The sequence below is a fragment of the Bacillus rossius genome, chromosome 3 (genome assembly GCF_032445375.1).
Source record: "Bacillus rossius redtenbacheri isolate Brsri chromosome 3, Brsri_v3, whole genome shotgun sequence".
In the NCBI taxonomy this organism is placed as follows: domain Eukaryota; kingdom Metazoa; phylum Arthropoda; class Insecta; order Phasmatodea; family Bacillidae; genus Bacillus; species Bacillus rossius.
Genome location: NC_086332.1, coordinates 3,057,213 through 3,081,644, shown reverse-complemented (window position 1 = coordinate 3,081,644; position 24,432 = coordinate 3,057,213). Strand labels below are relative to the sequence as shown.

Below are 24,432 nucleotides of genomic sequence, written 5' to 3'. Positions count from 1 at the left end.
CCCTCGTGAGCGCCGTCTGGCGCGCACCACTCCGCCCCCACCCCTGCCCCACCCCCCCGTGCTACATTATAACTGCATGATTATTTCTTACCTACACCCTTCTTAGAACGCTATTCAACCTGAAAGTACAGGGTATAATAATCATGGTTACTTTTTTACAAGTCCAAAATGAGCTTTATTTATAAAATGCTCAATATGTTTTTAAAGTTTGTAAAAAATTATAATAAAACATTTAAAAATAAAACTCTACATATCGGCACCTCTACAATGAAGTAACGTTGAGATGACCATGGAGGGGGGGGGGGGTGGAAGGTCTAAAAATGTACGACGAAAGGCCAAAAAATTAATGAAAACTTTCTCGGAAATTTTTTTCCAGTGCAAGTACGCGCATGTTAAAAAAAATTTCGCATGTGATTAAAAATTGCCTTCATGTAAGCTTCTGGACATACGCCATTGCTAAGCTTACATGAAGTCATGCACTCCCATTGCACAAATCTTTCAAAGATAATATTAAAAATTGCACGAATTCCAGTAGAAAATTACACTGTATTAGGGTGTCTCCCCTTGCGAATAATATCAAAGTGATATTTTTTTCCTTAATCACAACGTGTAATAAAAAGGTTATCATCAATCATGTAATAGTTAGTGTGATAGAATGAATAAATCAGATTACGTTATGTGGTACATAGAAGTATCGCTAGAAGTGTGTGTTGGTAGAAATGGGAGCTCACCCTATGTTGGTTTCACTTGGTTGTGAACAAATATGGTTTTATTGTTATACATCCGGCTCCCGTCACCGCAGCGAGATACATTACACGCCAGTTTTTAAATCTAGTCATAAGATTTTAAAAACGAAAAGGTTCTTCAAAATTGGTCCAGTATTTTGTGCGATACTCAAACAAACAAACAGAAAAACCGACATTCAAAAAACATTTAAAATACAATAAAAAAATTGAATAATAAATATTTTTTAACTCAATAATAAAAAAATAATGATACCAAATTTGTGTGGATTAACTGCGTGGTTTATGCTATAAAAAGGGATAAATACTTTTTTTAGTTCTTATTGAATATATATATATAATGATAATAATGATATTATAAAGAGTCCCTGGTCGTTGGCGTACAGCTGTTGCCCATTATATATATAATACTTGCACTATTCAAGTGAGGTATTCTTCACGAAAAAAATCCGGTGAAGTTTTTTAGCACAATGTTGTTGGGATGAACACATTTGAGTTATTGAATTGATACATGACTACAGCCCGGGGCGCAACAACAGGGGGGGAAGGGTATTTTGCCCCCCCCCCCCACCCCATTCTGAAACCTTGAAGTGGGGGCAAACGGGGGCAAATAAAGTGCTGTGTAATCAATTTTTAGATAATAAAGCTGCTTAAATAGCACCATTTTCCACCTTGAAATACACATTTTCCCGGGGGAGGACCCCCGGACGACCCGCTTCAATAGGGGGGGGGGGGGGGATCGATGATTCTTTATAAAAAGGTATATTGCCCCCCCTTTGGAAATTTAGTTGTTGCACCCTTGACTTCATCTGATTGGGACATTGTTACATCGCTGTCCGGACTGCAGAGAACAAACAGGCTCCAGCTCGACCCTGTACGCGAGTCACTGAGGACTTCAGGGAAAGTGAACCCGCAATTTCACCCCTCTTTCAGCCTCCGAGCTTCCTGGCACATTACAATGGCGGCTTCAGGATGACTTTTCAGGAGGGGCTATAGCACAAAGAAAGGTCGTAGTTGCAAAAAATGAAAGTGGTCAGATATTGGCCTTGGAATATTATTTACAAATTACAGGTTTCAAATACCGAACCTTAGTAGCTCCATGCAACTTATGATGGGATAAAAGTTTAACATATGAAATTAAATATTGAAGTAAACATGAATATACACTAATCAATAAAATTGGTCTCGGGAGGGGATATCGCCCCCACCGCCCCCCTTCTGGAGCCGCGCTTGGCACATTAGTCATCGTGGCGTGCATGAACACTACATAAGATACGTCAGGACATCTGCAGCTACATTTCTCGAACAGACTGTGAAAGCATTTTACAATATTTAAAGGACTGTATCGATCTGGAAAGTTTCCCTCTAGTAGAGTAGGCCTACGAAGCTGATGTCCAGCAGGACACGCGGTCGCTGGCAATGTGTATTGTATAGTAGTATGTTAGTTTTACTGTCCAAGTCGACTACAAAAATATACAATTATATTGTACATGTAGTATAGGACTCGTCAAGAATATTAAACATTATGAATACACATTTAAGTACAACCATATACACATAAACACGTGTCTAATCCCGACGAGAAGGCGATAAAATAAGAGACTATTCGTCCTTATGTGTCAGTTTCAACAGGCGCGGGAGGGCAGGGTTGAGCTGAGTGCAGATTTGTCGAGTACGATTATAGGAAGTCGGTACGAAATGCGCAGATCAAGCTGAAATGCTGAGCGGTCGGCAGTAACGACAGAATTCTTTCGGCTCCCACAAGCCTTGTCCTCATCTGCCCGAACATTACAACACGTACTTGGTGTTATCTTTAAAAGATGTCCAAAAACTTACATCAAGTAACACGTACTTGGATTTAAACATCCGAGGGCTTTAAATTATTCTCATCACATTTGCAAATAATGCAACAAAAACTGAATGGAATCTATATAAATAAAAATTAATATATTTACGTTCGTCCCAAATCTTAAATCTCCGAAAGTTATTCACAGATAACTTTGCGTTCGAAACGCCCGTGTTTTTATATACCTATGCCATGCGTGTGACAAGTAAAAAGATATATAAAAATGTAGATAGGTAAAACAATAATTTAAATTTTTTTCTTTGATATGTATAACATAGGATAAAAAAGGGGGGGGGGGGGGTAAGTAGATATGTACGTACGTAGGTATGTAGAGATATACATAGAGAGAAAATTAGAGATATTGCATATGCGTATCTACTTAAAACTTACAAAAAAAAATATTATGACATTACTACGCTTGCCGAGCATTATGATGTTTAATTAATTTACAAGTGAAAAAAAAAATGTTTAGTAATATCCCCAATGGGCTGCTATCAACGTTCGCTTGTTTGTTTACACTGGACAACTGGCGGGTACCAGCGAGTACCAGCGGGTACCTGCAGTACCAGCAGGACGCGGAACACCGCCGAGTATCCGAGCCCCGTGGCCACGACCAGCCTGGTTCACTCCACCTGATGCCTGCTGCACTCGCCCGACGCAATCACAGCATCACAGCTCGACACACTCCGAATATCCTCGGCTGACACAAATACAAACACATGTTGTTGCGAGGCACCTAAACCTTTTTTTTTTTTTCACACGTCATTACACAAAACATAATCGAGAAATATTGGGGCTCCCTGGTCAAAGAATAAAATTGTTATAAACAATTACATTTATAAAAAATGAACTCTGTAAATGACTAGTAACAGGTAGAGTGAAGCAGGGTCTCACCGCTGGGGGCACGCGGCGTGCAGCTCGCAGGGGCCCGCCGCCCCCGCAGAGGATGGCGGCCCAGGGCGAGGGGGGCGCGGGGGCGGCGGGCGGGGGCAGCACGTACAGCATGGCGGGGCCCGAACCCCGCTCCTCCTGACCCAGTCGCCAGCTAGAGTAGTCCGAGCAGTCCGAGTAGTCCCGCACCACACGCACCGCACACACACTACACCCACGCCCGGCGGCCGCGCGACTACTGATCTCCCCCTCTCCCGCTCCTGCTGCCCCGGCCCGCGGCGCGACAGCAGCGCTCCTGGCGGCGGGGGTCGGCACGCGGCCTGCACCGTTACCAGGGGTGACCACGCCACCAGCCGCCGCCAGCCGCCGCCCGATCGTGCATCTTCGGTTGTTTTTGTTCATTGTAAATAAATATGGCGGTGTTGATAAAAGGATACTAATGGTCAATTAGGTTAGGTTAGCTACATTATAAATACTTAAAAATATTGTGGACGGTTTATTTGGTTAGGATAGCTACATTAAAGATACGGGGGGAAAAAAACATGAACTTCGGGGAACTTCGGGTTTTGGCTCTCTCGTCTGTGAAAAGAAGGCTTCCAGTTACTATTGACCAGAGACTGCAACCTCGCGATCTAAAATAAACCTTGTAGAGTAAGCAATACATGTTATCTTTGAAAGATTTGTGCAATGGGACTATGGGAGTGCATGACTTGATGTAAGCTTTTGGACATGCGCCATTGCTAAGCACATGTATGTCTCTTTTCGTTTTGTTGTGTTTTTGTCTCGTTTCGACTGTTGTGCTGAATTTTTTTGGGGTTCAATTAATAATTTGTGTTTTTTTTTTTTTTTTTTCGTTCTCTTAGTCCTTTTTTCTTTGTTTTTCTTTGTTTGTTGACCATATTCCTGTCATGGAATATTATGTGGTGTATATATCCTGTTGACAAAAACAATTTTTTGCTTAATTTGCGTTTTTGTCTTTTGGTTTTTTGTAGTTTTCTTCTACAGACATACATGTGCTTAGCAATGGCGTATGTCCAAAAGCTTACATCAAAGCAATAAATGTTCCTTACGAAGCGGCTGCTACAAGCCTAAACCCGATGGTGTAAGCATGTGAGACTGCGAACTACTAATTATAGCCAAAAAAATTGACTAATAAGAGGCGAAGAGGATGAAAAACTACCGACCTTAAGGGGCCCGCCTACCCGGGCACACATACGGTGTGCAGAGCTTCAGGAAAAACAACGCGATTACAAAACTACTCAACATATCCGAGTGGGGCCTATTTACGAATAGCATTTAAGAGTTCGCTGAGGACCGAAAAGTACTTCTGATTTCGGATTAAGTTTTTAAACTGTATTTTTAGAAGCGTTAAAATGCCTAAAACGCGTGTTTTCAGAGTAATTTTTTGGCATAAAACAATCAGTACAGATTCTTGAAAGCACTTAAGGGGCTTGCATAACACCTTTATCTTCATTTCTCCGCCATATAATGTTACGGTCACCGCTCAAATTTCACAGTTATCCTGTGACGACGAGACGAATGCGCGCCAGTTCAGAGACTTGCGCTTAGAGGCTATACCGCGCTGGAAGCACCAGCGAGCGTCGCGCTTATCATCCCGCCTCACTAACACACATACACCCCTGACGAGGCGGGCCCCTTAACTTTCCAACAAAATTTAAGCTATCTCGGCTTTCCAGGCTGAGCCGCGTCGAAGCGGTTAGATCTGCGTGTTTGTAACATCAACTATAGAGTTAGTTTGTGTCGCCTGATAAAATGCAACAGTATAAATGTATTTACATGAAACAAAACAAACAAAATTACTGCCTGGAAAATTATATACACTGGTGACCGATAGTAACGCACATATAGACGTTTTATTTTCATTCAGTGGTTCATCACCGCCGCGAGACATAATGTGAAAATTTAAATTTAAACTTGAACTTTTGATTGCTGTTTGAGAAAAGTATAAAGTTAGCTTATTTTGGTTGCATTACATTAATAATCTCCATACCTGAACTATTTGGTCGTTGAACTATATTGGCCATAAACCATTTTAATATTAATTTCTGAAGTGTAATAACATTTAGTACTGCAGTACTTTCTTTTTCACGGTAAATTTTATTTTTAATCTACGTTAAATTGTACCGGTTTATGCTTACTCATTTTTACGCAAATAGTTTATGGCAGAAAGTTATGCGATTTGGTCTGTACGAGTTTTTGTAAACATAGTGTTCAGTTTATTGCGAAAATTAAACGTAAGAACTTTTTTTTTGCCAACTAGCCTAAGGCCTCCTTCCTCATTTTCCGCTAATTTATTGACGTTGAAGTTACGTATTTGCTTGCCACAACCAGTTGTTTATGCCGAGAGTAACATTTTAATCACTTGTTAGCAGAGTTCAGCATTTTAATGCCTGGACGGTGCCTGGAGCGAGGCTTCAGCCATAGTATCATATATGGCATCGCTTTTATTTCAATACCAACTTAACAATATGAGGGGAGAGTGAACCGGTGCGCGTCATTTGACCTAAAAGTCATATCTCCTAAACGTCACTTGGCCTAAAAGTCAGTTGCCCTAAAAGTCATTTGCCCTAAAAGTCATATCTCCTAAAAGTCACTTGGCCTAAACGTCAGTTGCCCTAAAAGTTATTCGACCTAACAGGCATTCAGCCGAAATTCATTTTAGGTCCAATGACTTTAGGGCAAGTGGAGTGTACTCGAGTGAACACCATCACTGTCCACGCCTCAACTGAGACTTATACAAACATATTTGTGCCCGTCAAACCAACCGTAGAATCGCGATGTTCCCAATTACTACGGGCCCCATCAGCTGAACTTTGTTACTGAAAAAGAATGCACAGAGTGAAATTGCCAACAGCGATTGTGTATTTTAATAACCTGAAGTAAATGGGAGCTTGTGCCAATGCCGTGAAGAAATTCCCGGCGGTTAGCTCGTTCAGTTGGAGGAACTATGTGGAGTTTGCTGGAATATCGCAACGCCTGTGTTACGTCACGAGTCCTCGAAGAGAAATCAGCCAGGTCTCGACCATTATTGCACTGACGGCGCCGCTAACAAGGTACCTACGAGGTTCCGCCACAGCACTAGGCATGGAGTGTCGACACGACCTTCCTTACAAAACTAAACAAACACGTCTTATCAGGATAACTATTATTAATTACACATAAGTACTTGCATTTTCGATAAACGTTTCTTACTTCAAACATTAATAAAAAGGCATTTAAAAAATTTTAAAAAATAATATTCCATTCGTGTTCCTAGTTCCGAACTTCCAACAACCTTTGATATTAGATATTTGTGATGCAGTTATTTTAACTGCTTGTGTGAGATTATTATAAGTATTCAAAGCAATACGAAAGAACACGCAAAGTTTTATCAAAAGAAATATAAGAGAAACGTGAGTAGGAAACACGCAGCATATATGCGGTTCCATAGAAAGATCTCAAATTGAGTCTCGAGACTGGTATATCCTGATAGCCCAATTACGTATAGTATTTTGGATACAATCTTAAGATGGGTTCAGCAAAAGGCGCCATTGTAGGTCTCTTGATACAATACCGCACAGAAATTGGTAGCAGTTGTATCAACACAGATACATTTTTCAAAGGATATGCCGCAAAAAATTTTTCGTATCATTGCAAAATTTACCTGTGCCCCTTTTTCAAGGAATTTATCACTATGTAGTTGGCAACACTGCTTGGTAACTGTAGAGTCACGAGATAGTTTCGCGCGCTGCAAAGTAAACAAGCATCAGGACGGTGGCAGTGAGTGTTGGTTTGGTAAACCACGTTTTTTGAAAGCTGTTCGACTGCTAGGATTGCTGCAGCATGATTTTAAATAGGTAAGAAAACTGACATTACACTATTGATAATACGTAGTCTTCATAAGTTTCAATATTCTCGGCAAAACACGCGGTTGTGAAATTAAAGGAGTTATTTTTGACGTCCTTCAAACCTCGTTATTGGAAAACTTTTCACTTATTTTTAAATAATTGATCATTGGATTATACAAATTTGGCTTTAAGCAAATATGTATTAATACATTTTCTTTGTGTATCTTAATTTCTATTATATTATTAAATACATAGCTTAGTCCACTGGCTTCAATTTTTTTTTCATACATTTCACAGGAGTCACGAAAACCGGTTTACAGCAAACTTATAAACTTTATTGGTAAGGAGGCTGAGGTTTCCAGGCATTTAAGACATACTTTCAAATTGTAATATTTCTAGGTTAACTAGATTCTGTAACCACCGGGTTTCGCAGTAATCCTGGTGAATGAATAATTTTTTGTGAATAAGTTGAAATTACTCTCAGTTTATTTGCCCAAGACCTTTTAATGCCTCAGATATTGCGTTCTACTTGAATTTAATTGTTTTAAAAATAATTAACTAGGCCCAATAAAATAATTTTTTGTTAATAATTTTAAATTATGTTTATCAGGTTGGTATAATCAATATGTATATTCTATATTTGGATATTCTATGTCCAGGTTTCCATGAGCAGGGTTTTGTCAATATTGATCTATGTTTTAGGGAAATAAGTCTCCGACTTACGTATGAGGTAATGTTTTTTTGTGGTTAGCTGCAAGGCACCGCCAAAAAAAAACACTCAGTACTGGATCCGCCCCAGGTTGGACGCATTCCTTTCCTTTTGTCTTTTGAAAAGATTATTATTTAAAGACGTGCGTGTAACGCAGTCGCACACACTCGCGGCATAGGCGACACTGACACGTACAGAGCACTTGCTCTTCACAGACGAGAGAGCCACACCCGAAGTTCCCCGAAGTTCATGCTCGCTTTTCTTTTCCGTACCACAACAGGTGTATTTATTTGGGATGTAGCTTACTCATACGTCATACGCCGTTCTCTCTCATTGTATAAACCGGTGTGGCATTAAATTTTGCGGTCGATTAGGATAGGTTAGCTACATTATAAATACTTTAAAACATTGTGGATGGTTGGTTATATTAGGTAAGTATAGCTACATTAAAAATACTGTAAAATCATTTTATGGTTGCTTAGCAAATAACTCTTTAATATGTAGCTATCCCAGGGCTAGGAAACCGTTTACATGATTTCACAGTATCTCTAAGGTAACTATCCTAACCAAATCAACCGTCCACGATGTTTTAAAGTATTTATAATGTAGCTAACCTAACCTAATTGACCATTAGTTATCATGAGTTACAATGAACCAAAAAAAAAAACCGAAGATGCCCGATCGGGCGTTGGCTCTCTCGTCTGTGAAAAGAAGGCCTCCCGTGTTAATCAGCGCGCGCATCGCGACGGAGACAAGAGGGAAAGTGTCAGCCAGGCGCGGAAGAGCGAGGCGCGGAACGACAGGGGCGCTGTGTTTACAACCGACGACGGGGAGACGTGGCGGACGACGCTGCGACAATGCTCCACGTCAGGGGGGCCGTCACTACAGAGAAGCCTAAGATGTACATCAAGTTCCTTCTCTTCCCGAACACGCCCGAATATTCACTTTCGGCCAACATCGGGATTTGTTTTATTTTTGCGCAGGAAAAATGAATTCAAATGTTAAAAGTGGTCGGTTAGGTTAGCTACATTAAAACACTTTGAAACACTATGGACGGTTAGTTAGGTTAGTACAGCTACATTAAAATAAACAGAGAAATATAAATATATATTAATGAACCGAGGTTGGCCGAAGGTGAATGTTCGGGCAGGGACAGAATTTGATGTACATATTAGGCTTCCCGTCACTACACCTTTTGCTACGATGCGCTTATTGAACGCTAATGATTCCCTATAAACCAACATTCAGTCATTCATATTCACAGATGAATTATAAATATATATTTTTAATAATGTGATTTGTAAACAAACTAATGTTATCTTCTTAATATTACTATTTTAATTCGCACAACATTTTAAGTGTTGAAGAAACGATTTTTAAAAATGATTTATTTAAGTAAAGGTGCGAATCAACAAAGCTTACGCCGTCATATTGAAGTCCTTGTAAAAGATCGTTGTGGTTTGCACATACAAAGTGTATTAAATATAATAAATTGGATGCATAATTATTCAATAATGTGCAGCGTCTGAAATGAAAAGGAATCGGACTACCTCGGTAAACGTTTATGTTTTAATACCAGCATCTGCATCTGTGTTCATTTTTGTGCGCCGATTAGTGTTTGAATGTAACAGTTGATTCTTTGAAGGCACTCTATGTACATTTATATTTGCGTATTTATAGATACCACTTCAAATAAAGCCAATTTGTGTGATTGTGTCTGGACATCAATATACATTAATATCACGATTTTAGGAGCAAAATATGGTTATGAATTGTGTAACAACTAGGTCAATCTAACATTATTTTATATCGTCAATGAAATCAAATTTTAGTCTCTAATAAAGTCTTACGTAAATCCTTAATTTTTTTTGTAATGAATATCAATACACTGAAATACAAATTATACGATATTATACTAAAGCGCATACATGTATTAAAATATTAAAAACGCCTAGATTCTGAAACAACTCAGATCCTGATACAATTCGGGACAAAATAAAATTTCTTTGCTTTCATGCTGTGTGGTTAGTAGTGTGATAATCATTAGTGGCCGATTTCAGGGAGGGAGAGAGAGAGAGAGAGAGAGAGAGAAAAAAAAGAAATTCTGTGTAACCTGGGAGTGAACTCTCTGTTTGCTTGTAGAGACGCCGAGGCGCCAATGGCTGCTTCAGGATGACTTTTCGGGAGGGGCTGTCGCACAAAGAAAGGTCGTAGTTGCAAAAAATTAAAGTGGTCAGATATTGGCATTGGAATATTATTTACAAATTACAGGAACCTTAATAGCTCCATGAAACTTTTGATGAGATAAAAGTTTAACACATGAAATTAAATATTTAAATTAATATACACTAATCAATATAATTGGTCTCGGGAGGGGATATCGCCCCCACCGCCCCCCTTCTGGAGCCGCGCTTGCGAGGCGCTGAGTGGACGGCAGTTGAACGATGTCGCGAGTGAAGGCGGGGTCAAGTTCGCGACCCTGCTGACGTCAGCGCCCGCAGCTGACGGCCGACACTGACAGGAAGGTGGCGTTAGAGCCGTAGCGCCGTAGCGCCGTAGCGCCGTAGTCAAGGGGCGGGCAGCAGATATCAAGTATCGACGGCTTGCGATTTAAAACTAACTGCAATCCGACCAGAAGCACAAAAAAAACGCGGCATTTTGTTTGTGCCTGGTACTCGACAGACAACTCGATTGCAATGGGTAGTTTGACCCAGTGCATATATTTAAATGTGCAAACGAACTACTGAACACTTTCTGCAACGAGCCTTGAATATATGAAAGTGCAAATTGTGTAGGCAAAGACAGTTTTATCGATTTTGAAATTTTATTGGTAAGTGAGTCGGTTCAACGTTGGGACCATCACTTTGTTACTGCGCAGCTTACATACACTCTCTCGTAAACTATTCATTCTACGTGAATTATTATAGAACAAAAGTGGGTGTAAAAGGAATCCCCTCAGAGTGTTCTGAACAATCCTATGGAGCCTAGTTGTAAATTATAAGGTTTGTAAAAGTACCGTGTATAAAAAAAAGATAAAATAAATACACAACATTGTGTTAGTCATATTGAATTCTATAATTCAATAACGTAATGAACGAAATACAAGGTGAGGTATGTGGCAGCACTGTCTGTCGAATACTAAACATTATTTCCCCAAGCTCACTCTCATAACGATGTGGCTAGCTCAATTTGATTTGATTCTATTATTAATACATTTTGGCGAGCAGAAAATTTTTTTTTTCTTTCAGCTAAAAACATAACTGGCACAAGATGACCATTCACAGCCTGAAGTACGCCCAAAAATAAGAAAACGCTTCTTTCGAGGGTAGCCGGTTAGGTTTGGTTGAGAAAAATATTACAATAAATATTGGCACGTTTAGAGCAACAGCAAGCATCGGCAAGGGAAAATAGACTATTATTATTTATATGATCATAATCAATCGCTTTTCGTTACTGATTAAATACCTAACTACCTTCGTAACGTAAATTATTACCCGAAATTGGTAAAAAAAAATCCTTTACTACTGACGTGATACTTTTATAACACAGCACAGTCTGGCATGCATTTGTGTTGATAGTTCATGAAATACGCCTAGTTAGCATATTTGTTTTTTACTAATCAACCTGTTTTGGAACTGCGGTAAAATACTTTTAACAAGCTCAATAACTGGTGGACTAAAAATAAAAAACTGGGCAGATTGCAAGAAAAATATTAATCGTTTAAAACTACTATCTTAAAACAGCCGCGTAAACGAAAGAAGGATTTGTAATACAAATGGATCTTGCGATACCTGAATACTTCAATTTTTAAGTTCATAAAAACTGTGTACTTAAAAAATGTATTAAGATTGTTTGGATACAGACCTGCAATTTGTTTAGCAAAGTTAAAAAAAAAAAATATAATCAATAGAGCCAACATTAATAAACATTAATTCAATAAAATACAAAGAGACTTGCTTCCGGCTCTAAGTCATACACGCAGAAATAACATTAACAAAGATTTTAGTTTTTCCGTTTTGAGTGTATGACAATGAGACTCGAGATAATCCAGGCAGGTTATGGCTGTTTTAAAAAAGTAAACAATGGTCAATGATCATTTTTAAAAACGTCGTGGGAGAGACAACTTGTCAGCAGAACCACTGGATTAAAACTACATCGTTTAAAATATTCAACAATTTATATTAACTCCCAACGCAATAAATTATGGCAACAACGGTTAACATATAAAGCAACTGTCTAATGCAAATAACTTCACAACCATAACTTTCTATGAGAAACTGGCAGGGTACTCACAGAAGTTGGAGGAGAGGTGTTACTGCTAACACTTGGAGACCTTTGGACAGTGACAAGAGCCATTACCAGTCTTCGATTGCCAAAACCGGAGGTCCTTCTTCTTTATTTAGCACATATCACTCGCGAAACAAGTTTTTTACGCTAAAATATCTCATAACATCCCAACCGTAACGAGCCATCTTTGATATTTTAGCAGAAACCAGGGAGTGGGCAGAAATGCGCATGCTCCGTGCAGCTGCGCGAGAAAAATAAACAAATGACGAACGAATAACGATTTCACCACTATCATTTACGTGTAAACATTAGTGGAACTAGAATTTGTTTACCTAGTGGATGTGTGGGGAATAGCGTAGGCATTTATATAAATGTTACGGTAGACAAGAAGAAAAGTTGAGTGCAGTGTTGTGATACTGACCTGCACTACAGTATATAAATTAAGTTTTTTGATTTGTAAATTTAGTTTTTTTTTATTTTCTGCCTGATACCGATGATAATATCTGAGCAAAATGTCAAAGATCTTTACCCCTACCAATCAAATTCGGCTAACAAATGTTGCTGTTGTGCGCATGAAAAAAGGTGGAAAACGTTTCGAAATAGCATGTTATAAGAACAAAGTCATTTCATGGAGAAACAAAGTGTAAGTATTTTAAACCTAGCCAGTATTAAGAAATTTCATCGCAGGACAACACTTTACACGCCAATATTCTGAAGGCTTTATTACAGGGATGATACCATAGAAAGTTATAGTAATTCTGTAGCATACCATATTAAGCTTTTTTTTTTTTTTTTTTTTTTTTTTTTTTTTTTTTTAACTTTCTATGTTTTTGCATTGACATACTTAAGAGAGTCTTTTACCTTTAATGAGTGGTTAGGTTAGGTGTATGCATGTTAGAAATACTGCGATATCGCGAGAATGGTCGGCTTGGTTTAGGTCGTCGGCATTTATAATCCTTGTAAATACTGTAGACGGTTGGTATAAATTACTAACTATAACCAACCATCATTACTATTTTATAGTATTTTAATGTAGTTAACTTAACACAACAAACTATTGATACAGTACAAAGTATTATTGATGTAACTTTCACAACCCAACAAACTGTTCACATTATTTCTTAGTAACCTACAATTTTTATGATTTTATGCTATTTTTAATGTATCTAATCTAAACTAATCTAACCACAAGTTAAAACTGAAAACTTATTGAAGCAGTAGCAGATCCAGCCACGAATGTTGTGAATGGTGTGGTTTACCTCCCAGTTAAATGGGAAATTCAAACTAAAATATAAAAGAGGAGGGTAGGCTGTTTGGTTATGGTTGCATGTTTTTAATGTGAATACGTTGTGTAAATGGGCATTTAAGAAAAAAGATATTAGTTCTGATTTGCTGTTTATAATTTCAATGCATATGTTATTTTTGTTAGTCTCTCTCTTTGCTATACCTATATACATACACACACATACAATAAATGAAAGAAATACAGTAATTGTAGGCCCTAATACTTTTAGTGTAGTCTTAATTTAATGTATATACTACAATAATTGCAATATTACAATACTTTAAACCTTTAATCCCATGTGATGATAAGAAACAGATTCACTGAATGAATGTCACACTACACTTCATCTTGGTTGGGTGAAGGTGGTATCGCAGACAGTAGTTCTGGTGGTCGGTTTAACACTCCCTGGAGTTTGTCCGTACAGTACCGGTGAGTGGTGCTTTTTGGGAATTTACATAAGCTGTTATTTCTTCTAATCATCATTTCTTTAAATTCAGTTTGTCCATAATTATTGTGCCTTGACATAGTAATTTTTTTTTACACTATTCTTCAAAATTTTGTCTCAGGGTTATGTCCTAAACTTTTTGAAAAATTTTCATACGTGGTATAAATAGTTAACTATTTTCTGCAAAAAATGAATTTAATTTGATTAAAATTGGTAAACTAGTGTGTCCAATGAGTCAGCGGGAATCTCCGTTCGAGAAACTTGCTCATTACTCAGTCAGCTGTAAATATACAAAAACTGTTTATAATAGCACAACCCATATCCTAAACATATATGCACAACTCAGATATAAGTACTAAGCCTGGTTTACATTTTACAATGTTTCAAAATCTTTCCTATTTTCGTTACATACTATTCCAATTAGCATCTTTTTTAAGAAGATGTATTCGTTTAAAAAAAAAAAGAGCCACTAAAAAGGCTATTATGAATAATTTTTGATACCTTGGAAAAAAAAATTGAACTTATTTAGAATATCATGAACAGTGTGGAGTAGATATTTTTGATATCACTCCAAGGTTCCTTTTTATTTTGCTATAAGGGTTTTTTTTTTGGAAGGAAGGCAGCTGCGATTACGCTTATCGCACCTCACTTAGAATTGCCACTGACTTCGAAGTAAAAAAATAATTTTAGAATTTTTATTATTATTTTAATGAAAAAATAGGATCTCCTTCAGAATTACCCTTAGGGATTTATAAAAATGTGTAATTGTAGTGTTCAGGACATCTATGAACAAAAAACATGAAAATTAATTTCTAGACACAGTTTAAATTTGGTGCTACTACTGTTTCTTAATTATCCTGCAAAACGAATTCACCTCCTATTGACCTAATTTTTATTTACAAATCTTTTCCATTCTGGTTCCCAGAGCGACCACGGAGGCCACACTGGGTCACGGTGTGCCCTCCACACTTGCCCAAGACCAGGGCGGCACACATTTGCGATGAAAGGCAAAAATATGCATTCAGGAATTTAAAAACATATTTTTCAGGATACTCATTCAAAAAACTCATTAGCACCTAAAACCATTACGTCTAAAATGTAATTAATTTTTTTTTTCTTTCAGTTAAGTCTTTTAACTACATGTGCAATAGCCTACGTATTGAATTTACACTGCCCAGAAATTAAAAAAATTAAAATGGTTTGAAACAGACAGCACTCTGATGGCTTGGCTCTGTTAGTCTGTGTTTGGTTGTGTTTGTCCTACATTCAGGCGTTGACGATGGTAGTGTTTGAAGGAGTGACAGACTCCCGAGGGTGGTCGTGAGTGTTCAGGCCGCCAAGAGAGCCACGTGCCCGGGGTTCCAGGGAGAAGGACATAGACGAGGTGCTGCAGACGCACACGGTCTTCACGAACGTGTCCAAGGGCCAGGTGGCCAAGAAGGAGGACCTGGTGAGGGCGTTCGGCACGGAGGACCAGACGGAGGTCTGCAAGGAGATCCTGGCGAAGGGCGAGCTGCAGGTGTCCGACAAGGAGCGCAACACGCAGCTTGAGAGCCTCTTCAGGGACATAGCGACCACCGTGGCAGGTGCGAAGTTACAATCAGGCCAGGGGCGTAGCCCCCCCCCCCCCCCCCCCCCCCTTAGCACCAAATCTTTAACTAATTTCTTATTCATCACTCAAACAAACTTCATATTAAAATTAATAAAATTTTTACCATTAAAAATATTTAAATTTAAGTGCCGAAAACTGCTAATATAGCACTATTTTACACCTTAAAATCCAAACCAAAATATTTCCCGGGGGAGGACCCCAGGACCCCCCCCCCCCCCCCGCTTTAATACGGGGGGGGGGGGGGGGGGAATGCTTCTTAACTGCCCCCATACACAAATCCTGGCTACGCCACTAAATCAGGCTATGCGGTAGATGCATAGTAGGGATGCAGACACACATGCTGATGTACTTTCTCATTAGCGTTTGTTTTCAGAATTGTAATTTGTGTAATGAATTTGGCTTGTGGATTATTTTATGTCAAAAAAATGTTTCAAGATTCAAGGAAAATTAGTTTGCCTGATATAATTTTTTTTTAACTCTGAAAAATATTCACAAATTTATTGTAAATCGTAACAGTGATTTTATGTACAATTATTTGTAAAAAAAATTTGTTTTTCCAGATAAATGTGTAAATCCAGAGTCAAAAAGGCCTTATCCTGTTTCGATGATAGAAAAGGCAATGAAAGATATCCATTTTTCGGTGAAGCCCACCAAAAACGCCAAACAGCAGGTAGGTCGACACTTTTTTTTTTTTTTTTTCCCTAATGTGTCAGTAACCAAAATAGGAATTAGTGTGTTTCAGCATTTTAGAAAATACATTTAGTAGCTAAATTTTGTTTTGCTAAGTTTGAGAGATGTTGAGTACATTGATCTGATCAGGTGAAATGGGTTTGATTATTGGTGGGTTTTTCGCTTATTTTGATAGGGAAACTTGGCAATTCAGTGTTATTTGAATCCTGCTGTTGTTGGGTACGAGTCCATTGCCAAGCAGTCCACTCTACTGTCCTCTTACCTCCACGTGACATTTACCACGTTCCTCGGTAGCACGCACTCCTCGTCTGAACTGCTCCGTTACCCAGTTGTTCTTGTGACCAGCGACGTTTTACCCCTTTCCACTATCCTCTTTCTAAAGTCTTTTCTGGAGTTCTCCCATCGGTTCATACATTTCTCTTTCTCTACACTGTCCAGCTTTCCCCATCTTCCCACCTAACTCACCAACCTCTCTGTTTGCCTTCTATCTTTACCTTTACCTTTACCACTAATTACAGAAATAATCAAAGTTGCAGCACACGCAATAAGTAAAAAAAAATTAAGTTGCTATTTATGTGAGCCGGGTAAGTAACAAGCTGCTCATAAAGGAAACAAGCCCTCGTATTTCACTAAGGGTATAAGGATACTCACAAGGTTGCAACAGAGGTGATTACTTATAGAAATTGAAATCTATGAATTCATTATGGGTTAATGACACACGTTCTGGTCAACACGTGTCCCCTCTGTCATCACGAAGAACTCAACTAGGACAAAGTTGAGACTTTGTTTTCACCAAAAGTATCAAAGGATAATTTTTTCTTTGTGGAAATATATGTTTACATATTTGTTGTTTTTTCGAGGAACCAATTAGATTATTGCCGCGGTCTTGCGCCATCCATGATGATAGGAAGAAAAACAAAATACATTTTCAGTGATGAGTACGAAACAAAAATAAAAGAAATTTAAGTTGATAATAATTTTAAAAATAGTTGTCTGTGTTGTAAGAAATGAGAAACTGGCATGGGCAAACCTACTACAGTGAAATAATTCAGCATGCTAGATTAGCGATTTTGCTGGAATATCCAACTGCAAAATCATAGTAATGGAAACATCAAAGAAAACTTTATATACAGTTCAATGGTATTTAAAACAAGTAATAATAAGCTGCTCAGTAGAAAGAAGACAGTTGGTCTTTTACAAAAACTCATTATGGTAATGTACCTGTGAAATGTGAAAACAACCCACTTGAAAAACGGAAAACTAACGATAAACTCTGAAAACACCGGGAGTGCAGTATGGTCGACAGCTAGACTCCACCCTAAAGAACTGTGAATGCAAGCAGCTTGATTGAGGCACATTGCATTTACTTTAACATTTCTCAACACCCAGGCACACGTTTCAAAATGTGTGGAACCATAGTCTACTGGCGTCTCACCGTATGTAGTTTCCTTTAAAACCTGTGCTTAGGTGTTAGGAAAATTTTGATAACATTTCTATCATTATTTTATATTATTTTTGTAAATTTTGATCATGTAGTTTCTTTATATTGAAAAAAATATATATTAGAGGTTTTTAAATAAAACTAATTAAAAAAATCAAACGATTATAAGTAACAAATTTCCCAGCCATTGTTGGGCTTGGGATTATAATGTATCTGTTGCTTAATGGAGTGTCTCCAAGCCTTTATCTTTCGCAATTCTTGTTGTTAAAATGTTGGTTCTACTTGCACAATCACTACCTGCTTAACAGTGTGCGCTCTTCACGTCACTAGTCATGGTACTTGCACAACAAAAGAAAACAATCACAGAAACCATATTGGGCTGTTTTGACAGTCTGTATTTTCAAGTTTTTTTTTTCTCTGTTCAAAACCACATTCTTCCTGGGTTTGAAAGATATAGAACCCTATTAGAAACAAATTGTGCAAAGATTTACAAGATGTGGATACATTACGAAAAATCAAACAACAAAATAGGAAAAGCAAAATTTGGTTAGTTTTACACGCTGTAGTTGGGCGGGTGACGTCCTCACGTCTGCCAATTATAGGTGTTCTGTTCTCGGCAAATCACAATATGTACTCCAATCATCAGCTTTGACTAGCCCAATCATATATTTTGCTAAAAAAAAAAAAATGTCTTTTATCAAGGCCCTTTAACTTAAATAGTGTGTTAACGCTCGTTTCGCTGGCAATTTCCAGACGAGTAAAATTATAGTCTTCTTGGCTGAAATAAAAAAAATTCAGAAAGAATTGAAAATCATCCAGACGGGCTGGAATGCACTATGTTTTGTTTTATTTGGTCCCAGTCCCACGCGCTGCTGTACTGAGTATTGGATAAGACTTTTTAAAACAATGATAGAAGTGGGATCTTGGGTTTTAGATATCTCGGAGGAACTATGAGTTTCTCAATGTCCTTGTTGGTGTGGACCAGGGAGGAAGGAGTCGTAGATGAAAGTGCCGGACGCTGTGTGCTGTGTGCTGTGTGCGGGGCAGGCGCTGGACGTGATCCCGCAGCTGAAGGCCACCATGCCCATCGAGCGGGCCCAGATGCGCCTGAGGGTGGCCCTGGGCGGCAAGGAGGCCCGCAAGCTGCGAGACAAGGTGGCGCGGCTCGCCACCAGCGTGGAGGCCGAGGACTGGAGCGGCGGCGAGCTCTCCATGGTGAGTAGTTCGTTAGGGGGACGCACCACAACGCCGAACGTACAATAACGCCGAATGCCAAATTGACTACAACGCAGACAGCTAGAAAACTGCTGTGTACCACAACGCCGAATTACCACAACGCCGAAATACATTAACGCTGAAAAATGTCATTGCAGGACTGCCACAAAGGTTAGGTTAGGTTAGGTAAGGTTAGCACACAAATTCATTCATTTGTTTTTCATTTTGCTCCTGTGGGCCCCCCCCTCCTCCCCGCAGCAACATTTTTCGGCGTTACTGTATTTCGGCGTTGTGGTACACAGCAGTTTTCTAGCTGTCGGCGTTGCGGTCAATTTGGCATTCGGCGTTATTGTACGTTCTGCGTTGTGGTAACGACCCGTTCATTAGGTCATTCCATCTTCAGATCTGTCAACAGCCAGAAATGTTTAGCTTCGGTTCTTGCAGCAGAGTGAATGTTCGTTCACGTGGCGTTGGTGTGCAGGTGTGCCTGATCGACCCCGGCCATTACCGCGAGATGGACGACATCGTGCGCAACGAGACGAAGGGCAATGGACGGCTGGAGCTGGTCGACCTCAAGGAAGTCATGGAGGGGGAAGAAGTACTGGAGTGACCGGGATGATTCTCTGGCTGCCGTGAAGTGCCGTTGTGGTGATGACTCCGACCCGCTGTGGCAGTGTAGCACATTGACGATCCTTACCTGGATCTGGGGGCAAAAACTGTGTTATCCTGGAGTCCATAGAAAATTCTGGTTTTTTTATGCAAGAATGTGTCGGTGAAAACGAGGTCACAACTAACACTGAGGTTTCAAATGTGTTATATTCGGAATTCCTGTTATTTTTGGCAATTTGTAGTAAGAAGTATTCTTTTTCTATGTGAATTTATTATGTTGCTGGATGTAAAATTAACCATCCAATTCCTACACCATTGTCAACTAACCAGGTATTGGTCGACAATAGGAATTACATTCAAAACACTTGCAAACAAGCCCTTAAAATGGACGTGAAGTTTGTAGCAGAATATTATTCTGGCTGATGTTATATTGATTTTACTAGTCAACTAACAAGTTTTTGTTTCCACGGGAGCGTGCTGCAGCTAGTGTGTGGGTTCGTTGAAGCAACATGCACATAATGTGTTTTTCTAAACTGCAAAAGTATTTTGCACATGAATGCTTATCTTTGCCAGAACTGTAATATTAATAATCTGTTGTTTATATTTTAGTATCCATGTGAAGGTATGTACAGTAAAAATAAAGTCTTCTGTAAAATTTTTACATTTTATTTTTTCAAGTGCTGGAAAAATCAATAAATCGGAGACACCAAAATTTTTGTCGATATGTTTGATTGTTATGATTTTATTTAAAACATAATGTAAGGTCTTGTGTGGACCCAGTGGTTCGTTTGTGAAGCCCCACCCGGTAGGACCCTGCACGCCATTGGCTGGCGTCGGCGAAGTGGCAGGAGAGGTGGGTCCTTGGGGAGGAGAGAGCCAAGAGAGGAGGACGCGCGGTGGACCCACGGTGGCACGACACACGCGATGCTCACTGTATAGTTTTCTCGGGGTATCTCCTATTTACCCTGAGGATTGTGCCGCACCTCGAGATCCTCCGCTACTAGCTGCACTGCACTATAGTGCCGCGGGAGGTAGAGAGCCGCGAAGAGAAAGGTCGGCCAAAGGGTGGAAACGACTCAAGGCTACAAGTCGGTAAAACCCTAAAGGTTGAAGAGCCAAGTACTATTCCGCTATAAGTCCTCGAGCAACTAAGAGGGTATACCCCCGCTGGGAGGCGGAGGTTCCTTTAGGAGAAAAGGCACAAGAATTTGGGAAATGGACGTGTCACGAGACCCAGCAGAGAAAGGAGAATCTGATGAAATAACAGAGCAAACAATGCTATTAAAGGCTGAAACTCTGTTAACGGAACTAACGGAGTACACTACGGTAGACATATCAAAAGTAAATAAGGCAGCCACCAACTACGTTTTGCCAAGAATAATCCAGCTTCATGGCCTGTTGGATTGGTCTTTGTTGGAAAATGTGAGACAGAGAAGCAAACTGGACCAGACTGGAGAGAAGTTGGAAAAGGTGGTTCCACTGAGACCCACCTTTGCATCTGTATTGCAAAAAGACAAGGAACAGCAGCAATCAGATGATAAATGGACCAAAGTCAGGCCAAAGAGGCAGTTGATCGCTTATCCAGAAGATGACAAGCAAACGAGTGAAGAGACCAAAAAGAAACTGATGAGCAATGTGGATCCAGTAAAGGATCAGTTGCACGTACAAGGAGTACAAAAAAATGGCAAGGGAGATATCATGATTGAGGCTGTGTATATGGGATCGATTTACAAATTAAGAAACACTGAGCGACTGAAAGCCCTGGGGCTTAAGTTTGAGATGCCAAAGAACAGAGGACCAAAAGTCATCATATTTGACGTACCAAGAGAGATGGACAAACTGGATATATTTGAAACGATTCATACCCAGAACTTAAGAGAGAGTGAAATATCCCTGGAAAAATTCAAGAATAAATGCACCATTCGCCTCCGTAAGGGACCAAAAGAGAATAAATTGCATGTTCACTTGGTCATGGAGTGTTCTCCTTTTATTAGGAGCATGCTCATAGGTACAGGAAATCTGTACATTGGCTTCTCCTCATGCAGTGTCAAAGATTGCATTGTGGCAACTCGTTGCTACAAATGTCAAGGTTATGGCCACACTGCAATTAAGTGTCAAGGACAACTGACATGTTCATCATGTGGAGAAACAGGCCACAAATTCAGTGAATGTAAGGACAAGGAACATGGAAATAAATGTGGAAATTGCAAAAAGGTGAAATGTGAATATAATCACAGAGTGGATTCATTCGACTGCCCTGAGTACCAGAAGGCACTGTCACGAGAGCTTGACAGGATTGATTATGAATAGACAACCTCTCTTCCGAATTGGACAAATTAATCTCCAGGGCTCTGCTGTCGCTACTAGTGAAATAATAAAAGTCTCAGAAGAGAAAGGACTAGACATAGTTCTAATACAATAACCGTATGCATTACGTGGGAAGATCATGAATATTCCGGAAAGAATATACTATAATGGACCAGACTCAAAAGCCGCTATCTGGGTGCGTAACCTCACTAAAGAATGAAAGAAATGTTTTAACATCTACCGCCGTGTTTTTTATGTGTGGACACAAAAAAGGACAAGAAACATCATTTATCATCTGACAAGGCTTTATTCTGGCTGCTTGCACGGCGGTAAAACAGAATGGACAGGTTATTTTCTGGTAAAGGCGAATGGTATGATGCACCATTCAGAGGAATCAAGGAACATCTGAGGCCAAACCACCCAGGTCCCTCATCGAGAGTCCCTGGGTGGAGAAACAAGAAGAAAAGCAGTGCTCTTGGTACACCCTCAGTTCTAGGAGGTGGTGGAGGAGAGGCGAGCCCGGGCTTTGCCCGGAAATAACTTGCATAGTAGCGAAGTGAATAAAGGGATTGGAAACGCGCCGTGCATCTATGATTTCATTCGTTTCGGTAGCTCCCGATAACTAGCACACCCCCCTCCCTTTTCCCAGTGAAGTTGGGGGCGGGCGGCAAAAACCAGGGGCGGTGGCATTGTGTTGAGGCACAGTGACCAGGACCCGACAACGGCATGGAAGATCAGCCGTTACAATAGGTTAAATACAGTTTAGTATTCAATAAAAATGAACAGTGCTGGAAGGGCCATCCAGGTTCTTCCCTAGAGGCATCAGGCGTCACACCCAGTGGGCTTCCTCAGGGTGCTCCTGTTCTTCACCAGGCGGCAACTGCAGCTCTGTCCCTCGGGCAGGGCAGCTGACTCCTGTTGGGGTCAGCCCCCTTCCATCCACGTACACCCTGTCGGAGGCAAACACCACGTGGGTTTTCATCGGTTTTCATGCAAAAATTATTTCAGAAAACATTTAATTTAGCAGTTAATTAGTTGGTGTAAAATTTCCTTCAGATGAAAAATTGAATTAGCAAGTTCAAGAAAATAATACTACGTATTGTGTGGTTATTTTGAATGTCCAATATTTTAGTTTCAAAACACCTAGTGTTGAGTTTATTCAAATGCTCAAGAAGACCGGTAAATCAGTATTACATTTGAACGCCAGTGCAAACAAATTCTTATACTCTGGAATGTAATGATTTTCATAGATGTGAAGTTTCTAGTATTGCATAAAAGAACTCATTCAGAGTACTAAAATTCATATCTCTTGCCGTACATATTAGCAATATGTACACCATTCTGTTAAATTTTTAACAGCTGAATTTCAAAAACAATTTTGCTTGTAATAATTACTGTTTTGTCATGTGTTCTCTATGATATATGAAAAATTTTGTTAAATATTTGCTTAGTTTCAAGTTTTAGTTTTGTTTTTGGGTAGGTATTTAAATATTTGTTTTTCTAGGAAGTGGTGCAAAAATTATTCATATTTATCTTTTATTGTAAAGAAAACTGTGTAATTTTTTCATAGCTTATGTTTGATGTAGAAGGTTCCAGAACTAAATCAGTCTATAATAAACCATCCTGTAGGTGAGAAGTATTTTTGACTATTGTAATTAATTGTGATGAATGCTATAGAAGGATAAGTGAACTATTAAAAACATGTTCTACAAGACTCCACTGAAGAATTCCATGGTAATTCGTGAAGAATTCAATATTTTATTTCATGGATTGTAATAAGATAAGGTATAACAAAATTAAAGAGACTTAACTATGTTTTTTATAAGGTTGTTTATTATAAATAAATCTATGACATGAGAGTCCCTACAATTCTTGGACATAACAGGAGTCTGCACGTAACTACCACAAGAACTGCGGGTTTTTTTGTTAATGGAATAAGATTCTAAAAAAAAAAAATTTTTACATTTAGGCACATCATTCATGTTAGCTAAATGTCCTTGCTGAGCACATAAAATCTTTTAACAAAAGAGCAAGCCTAACTTCAGAAACAAATCATTTAGCCCAAGAAATGAAATTACCTACATACAAGGGTTATTTTTTTTCAACCTTCGATTGGCTGTAATAAAAAAACTGGAATGAATTGGGAAATTATTTTAATGTCAAAAGAAACGTACATCTTTACTCTATTTTTCCACATAATCACCGTGCAGATTGAGGCATTTGTCGTACCGATGCACCAGCTTTCCAATACCCTCTGCATAAAATGATGCCTCCTGCCTATTCAGCCACGTTTTAACAGTGCCCTGCAGTGTGATTACAGTTTCATTTCTCCATGGCATGCCCATTAATCGATACCCTAATCGCTCGTACACGAATCGACACGTCTCGTAGTGTTTACCCCCTTCCACCAACCATATGGAGCGGCCAACTCACACCTCAGTTGAAGATGGGAAGTGTTTGATCACCCTCCTTACAGTCCGGATTTGGCACCGAGTGACTATCAC

The 24,432-nt window shown here is 39.3% G+C and overlaps 2 protein-coding genes across 3 annotated transcripts in view; one reads left to right on the top strand and one right to left on the bottom strand.

Moving 5' to 3' along the window:
• LOC134530101 (protein phosphatase Slingshot) overlaps positions 1-12,542 on the bottom strand; it is a 219,616-nt gene extending 207,074 nt beyond the window's left edge. The window contains exon 1 of one of the 2 annotated variants that reach the window (XM_063364697.1): positions 12,331-12,542. In XM_063364697.1, the coding sequence (XP_063220767.1) occupies positions 12,331-12,393 (63 nt within the window). In that variant the 5' untranslated portion in view covers positions 12,394-12,542. Of the gene's footprint in view, positions 1-3,483; positions 3,777-12,330 lie in introns of those variants that run through there. The other variant, XM_063364696.1, reaches the window with a different exon arrangement.
• Positions 12,543-12,566: 24 nt separating this feature from the next.
• On the top strand, positions 12,567-20,280 carry LOC134530104 (ribosome maturation protein SBDS). The gene is made up of 5 exons (XM_063364701.1): positions 12,567-12,967; positions 15,420-15,640; positions 16,227-16,336; positions 18,845-19,012; positions 19,494-20,280. Exons 1-5 carry the CDS (start codon positions 12,837-12,839, stop codon positions 19,620-19,622), a joined length of 759 nt encoding a protein of 252 aa, XP_063220771.1. The 5' UTR covers positions 12,567-12,836; the 3' UTR covers positions 19,623-20,280.
• Positions 20,281-24,432: the final 4,152 nt, after the last annotated feature.

Bases quoted from the DNA above. Each gene is read 5' to 3' on its own strand.
- LOC134530104 (XM_063364701.1), top strand. From the start codon at position 12,837: ATGTCAAAGATCTTTACCCCTACCAATCAAATTCGGCTAACAAATGTT. The intron at 16,337-18,844 runs GTAGGTCGACAC...TGTGCGGGGCAG, and splicing joins CCAAAAACGCCAAACAGCAG to GCGCTGGACGTGATCCCGCA. The intron at 19,013-19,493 runs GTGAGTAGTTCG...GTTGGTGTGCAG, and splicing joins GCGGCGGCGAGCTCTCCATG to GTGTGCCTGATCGACCCCGG.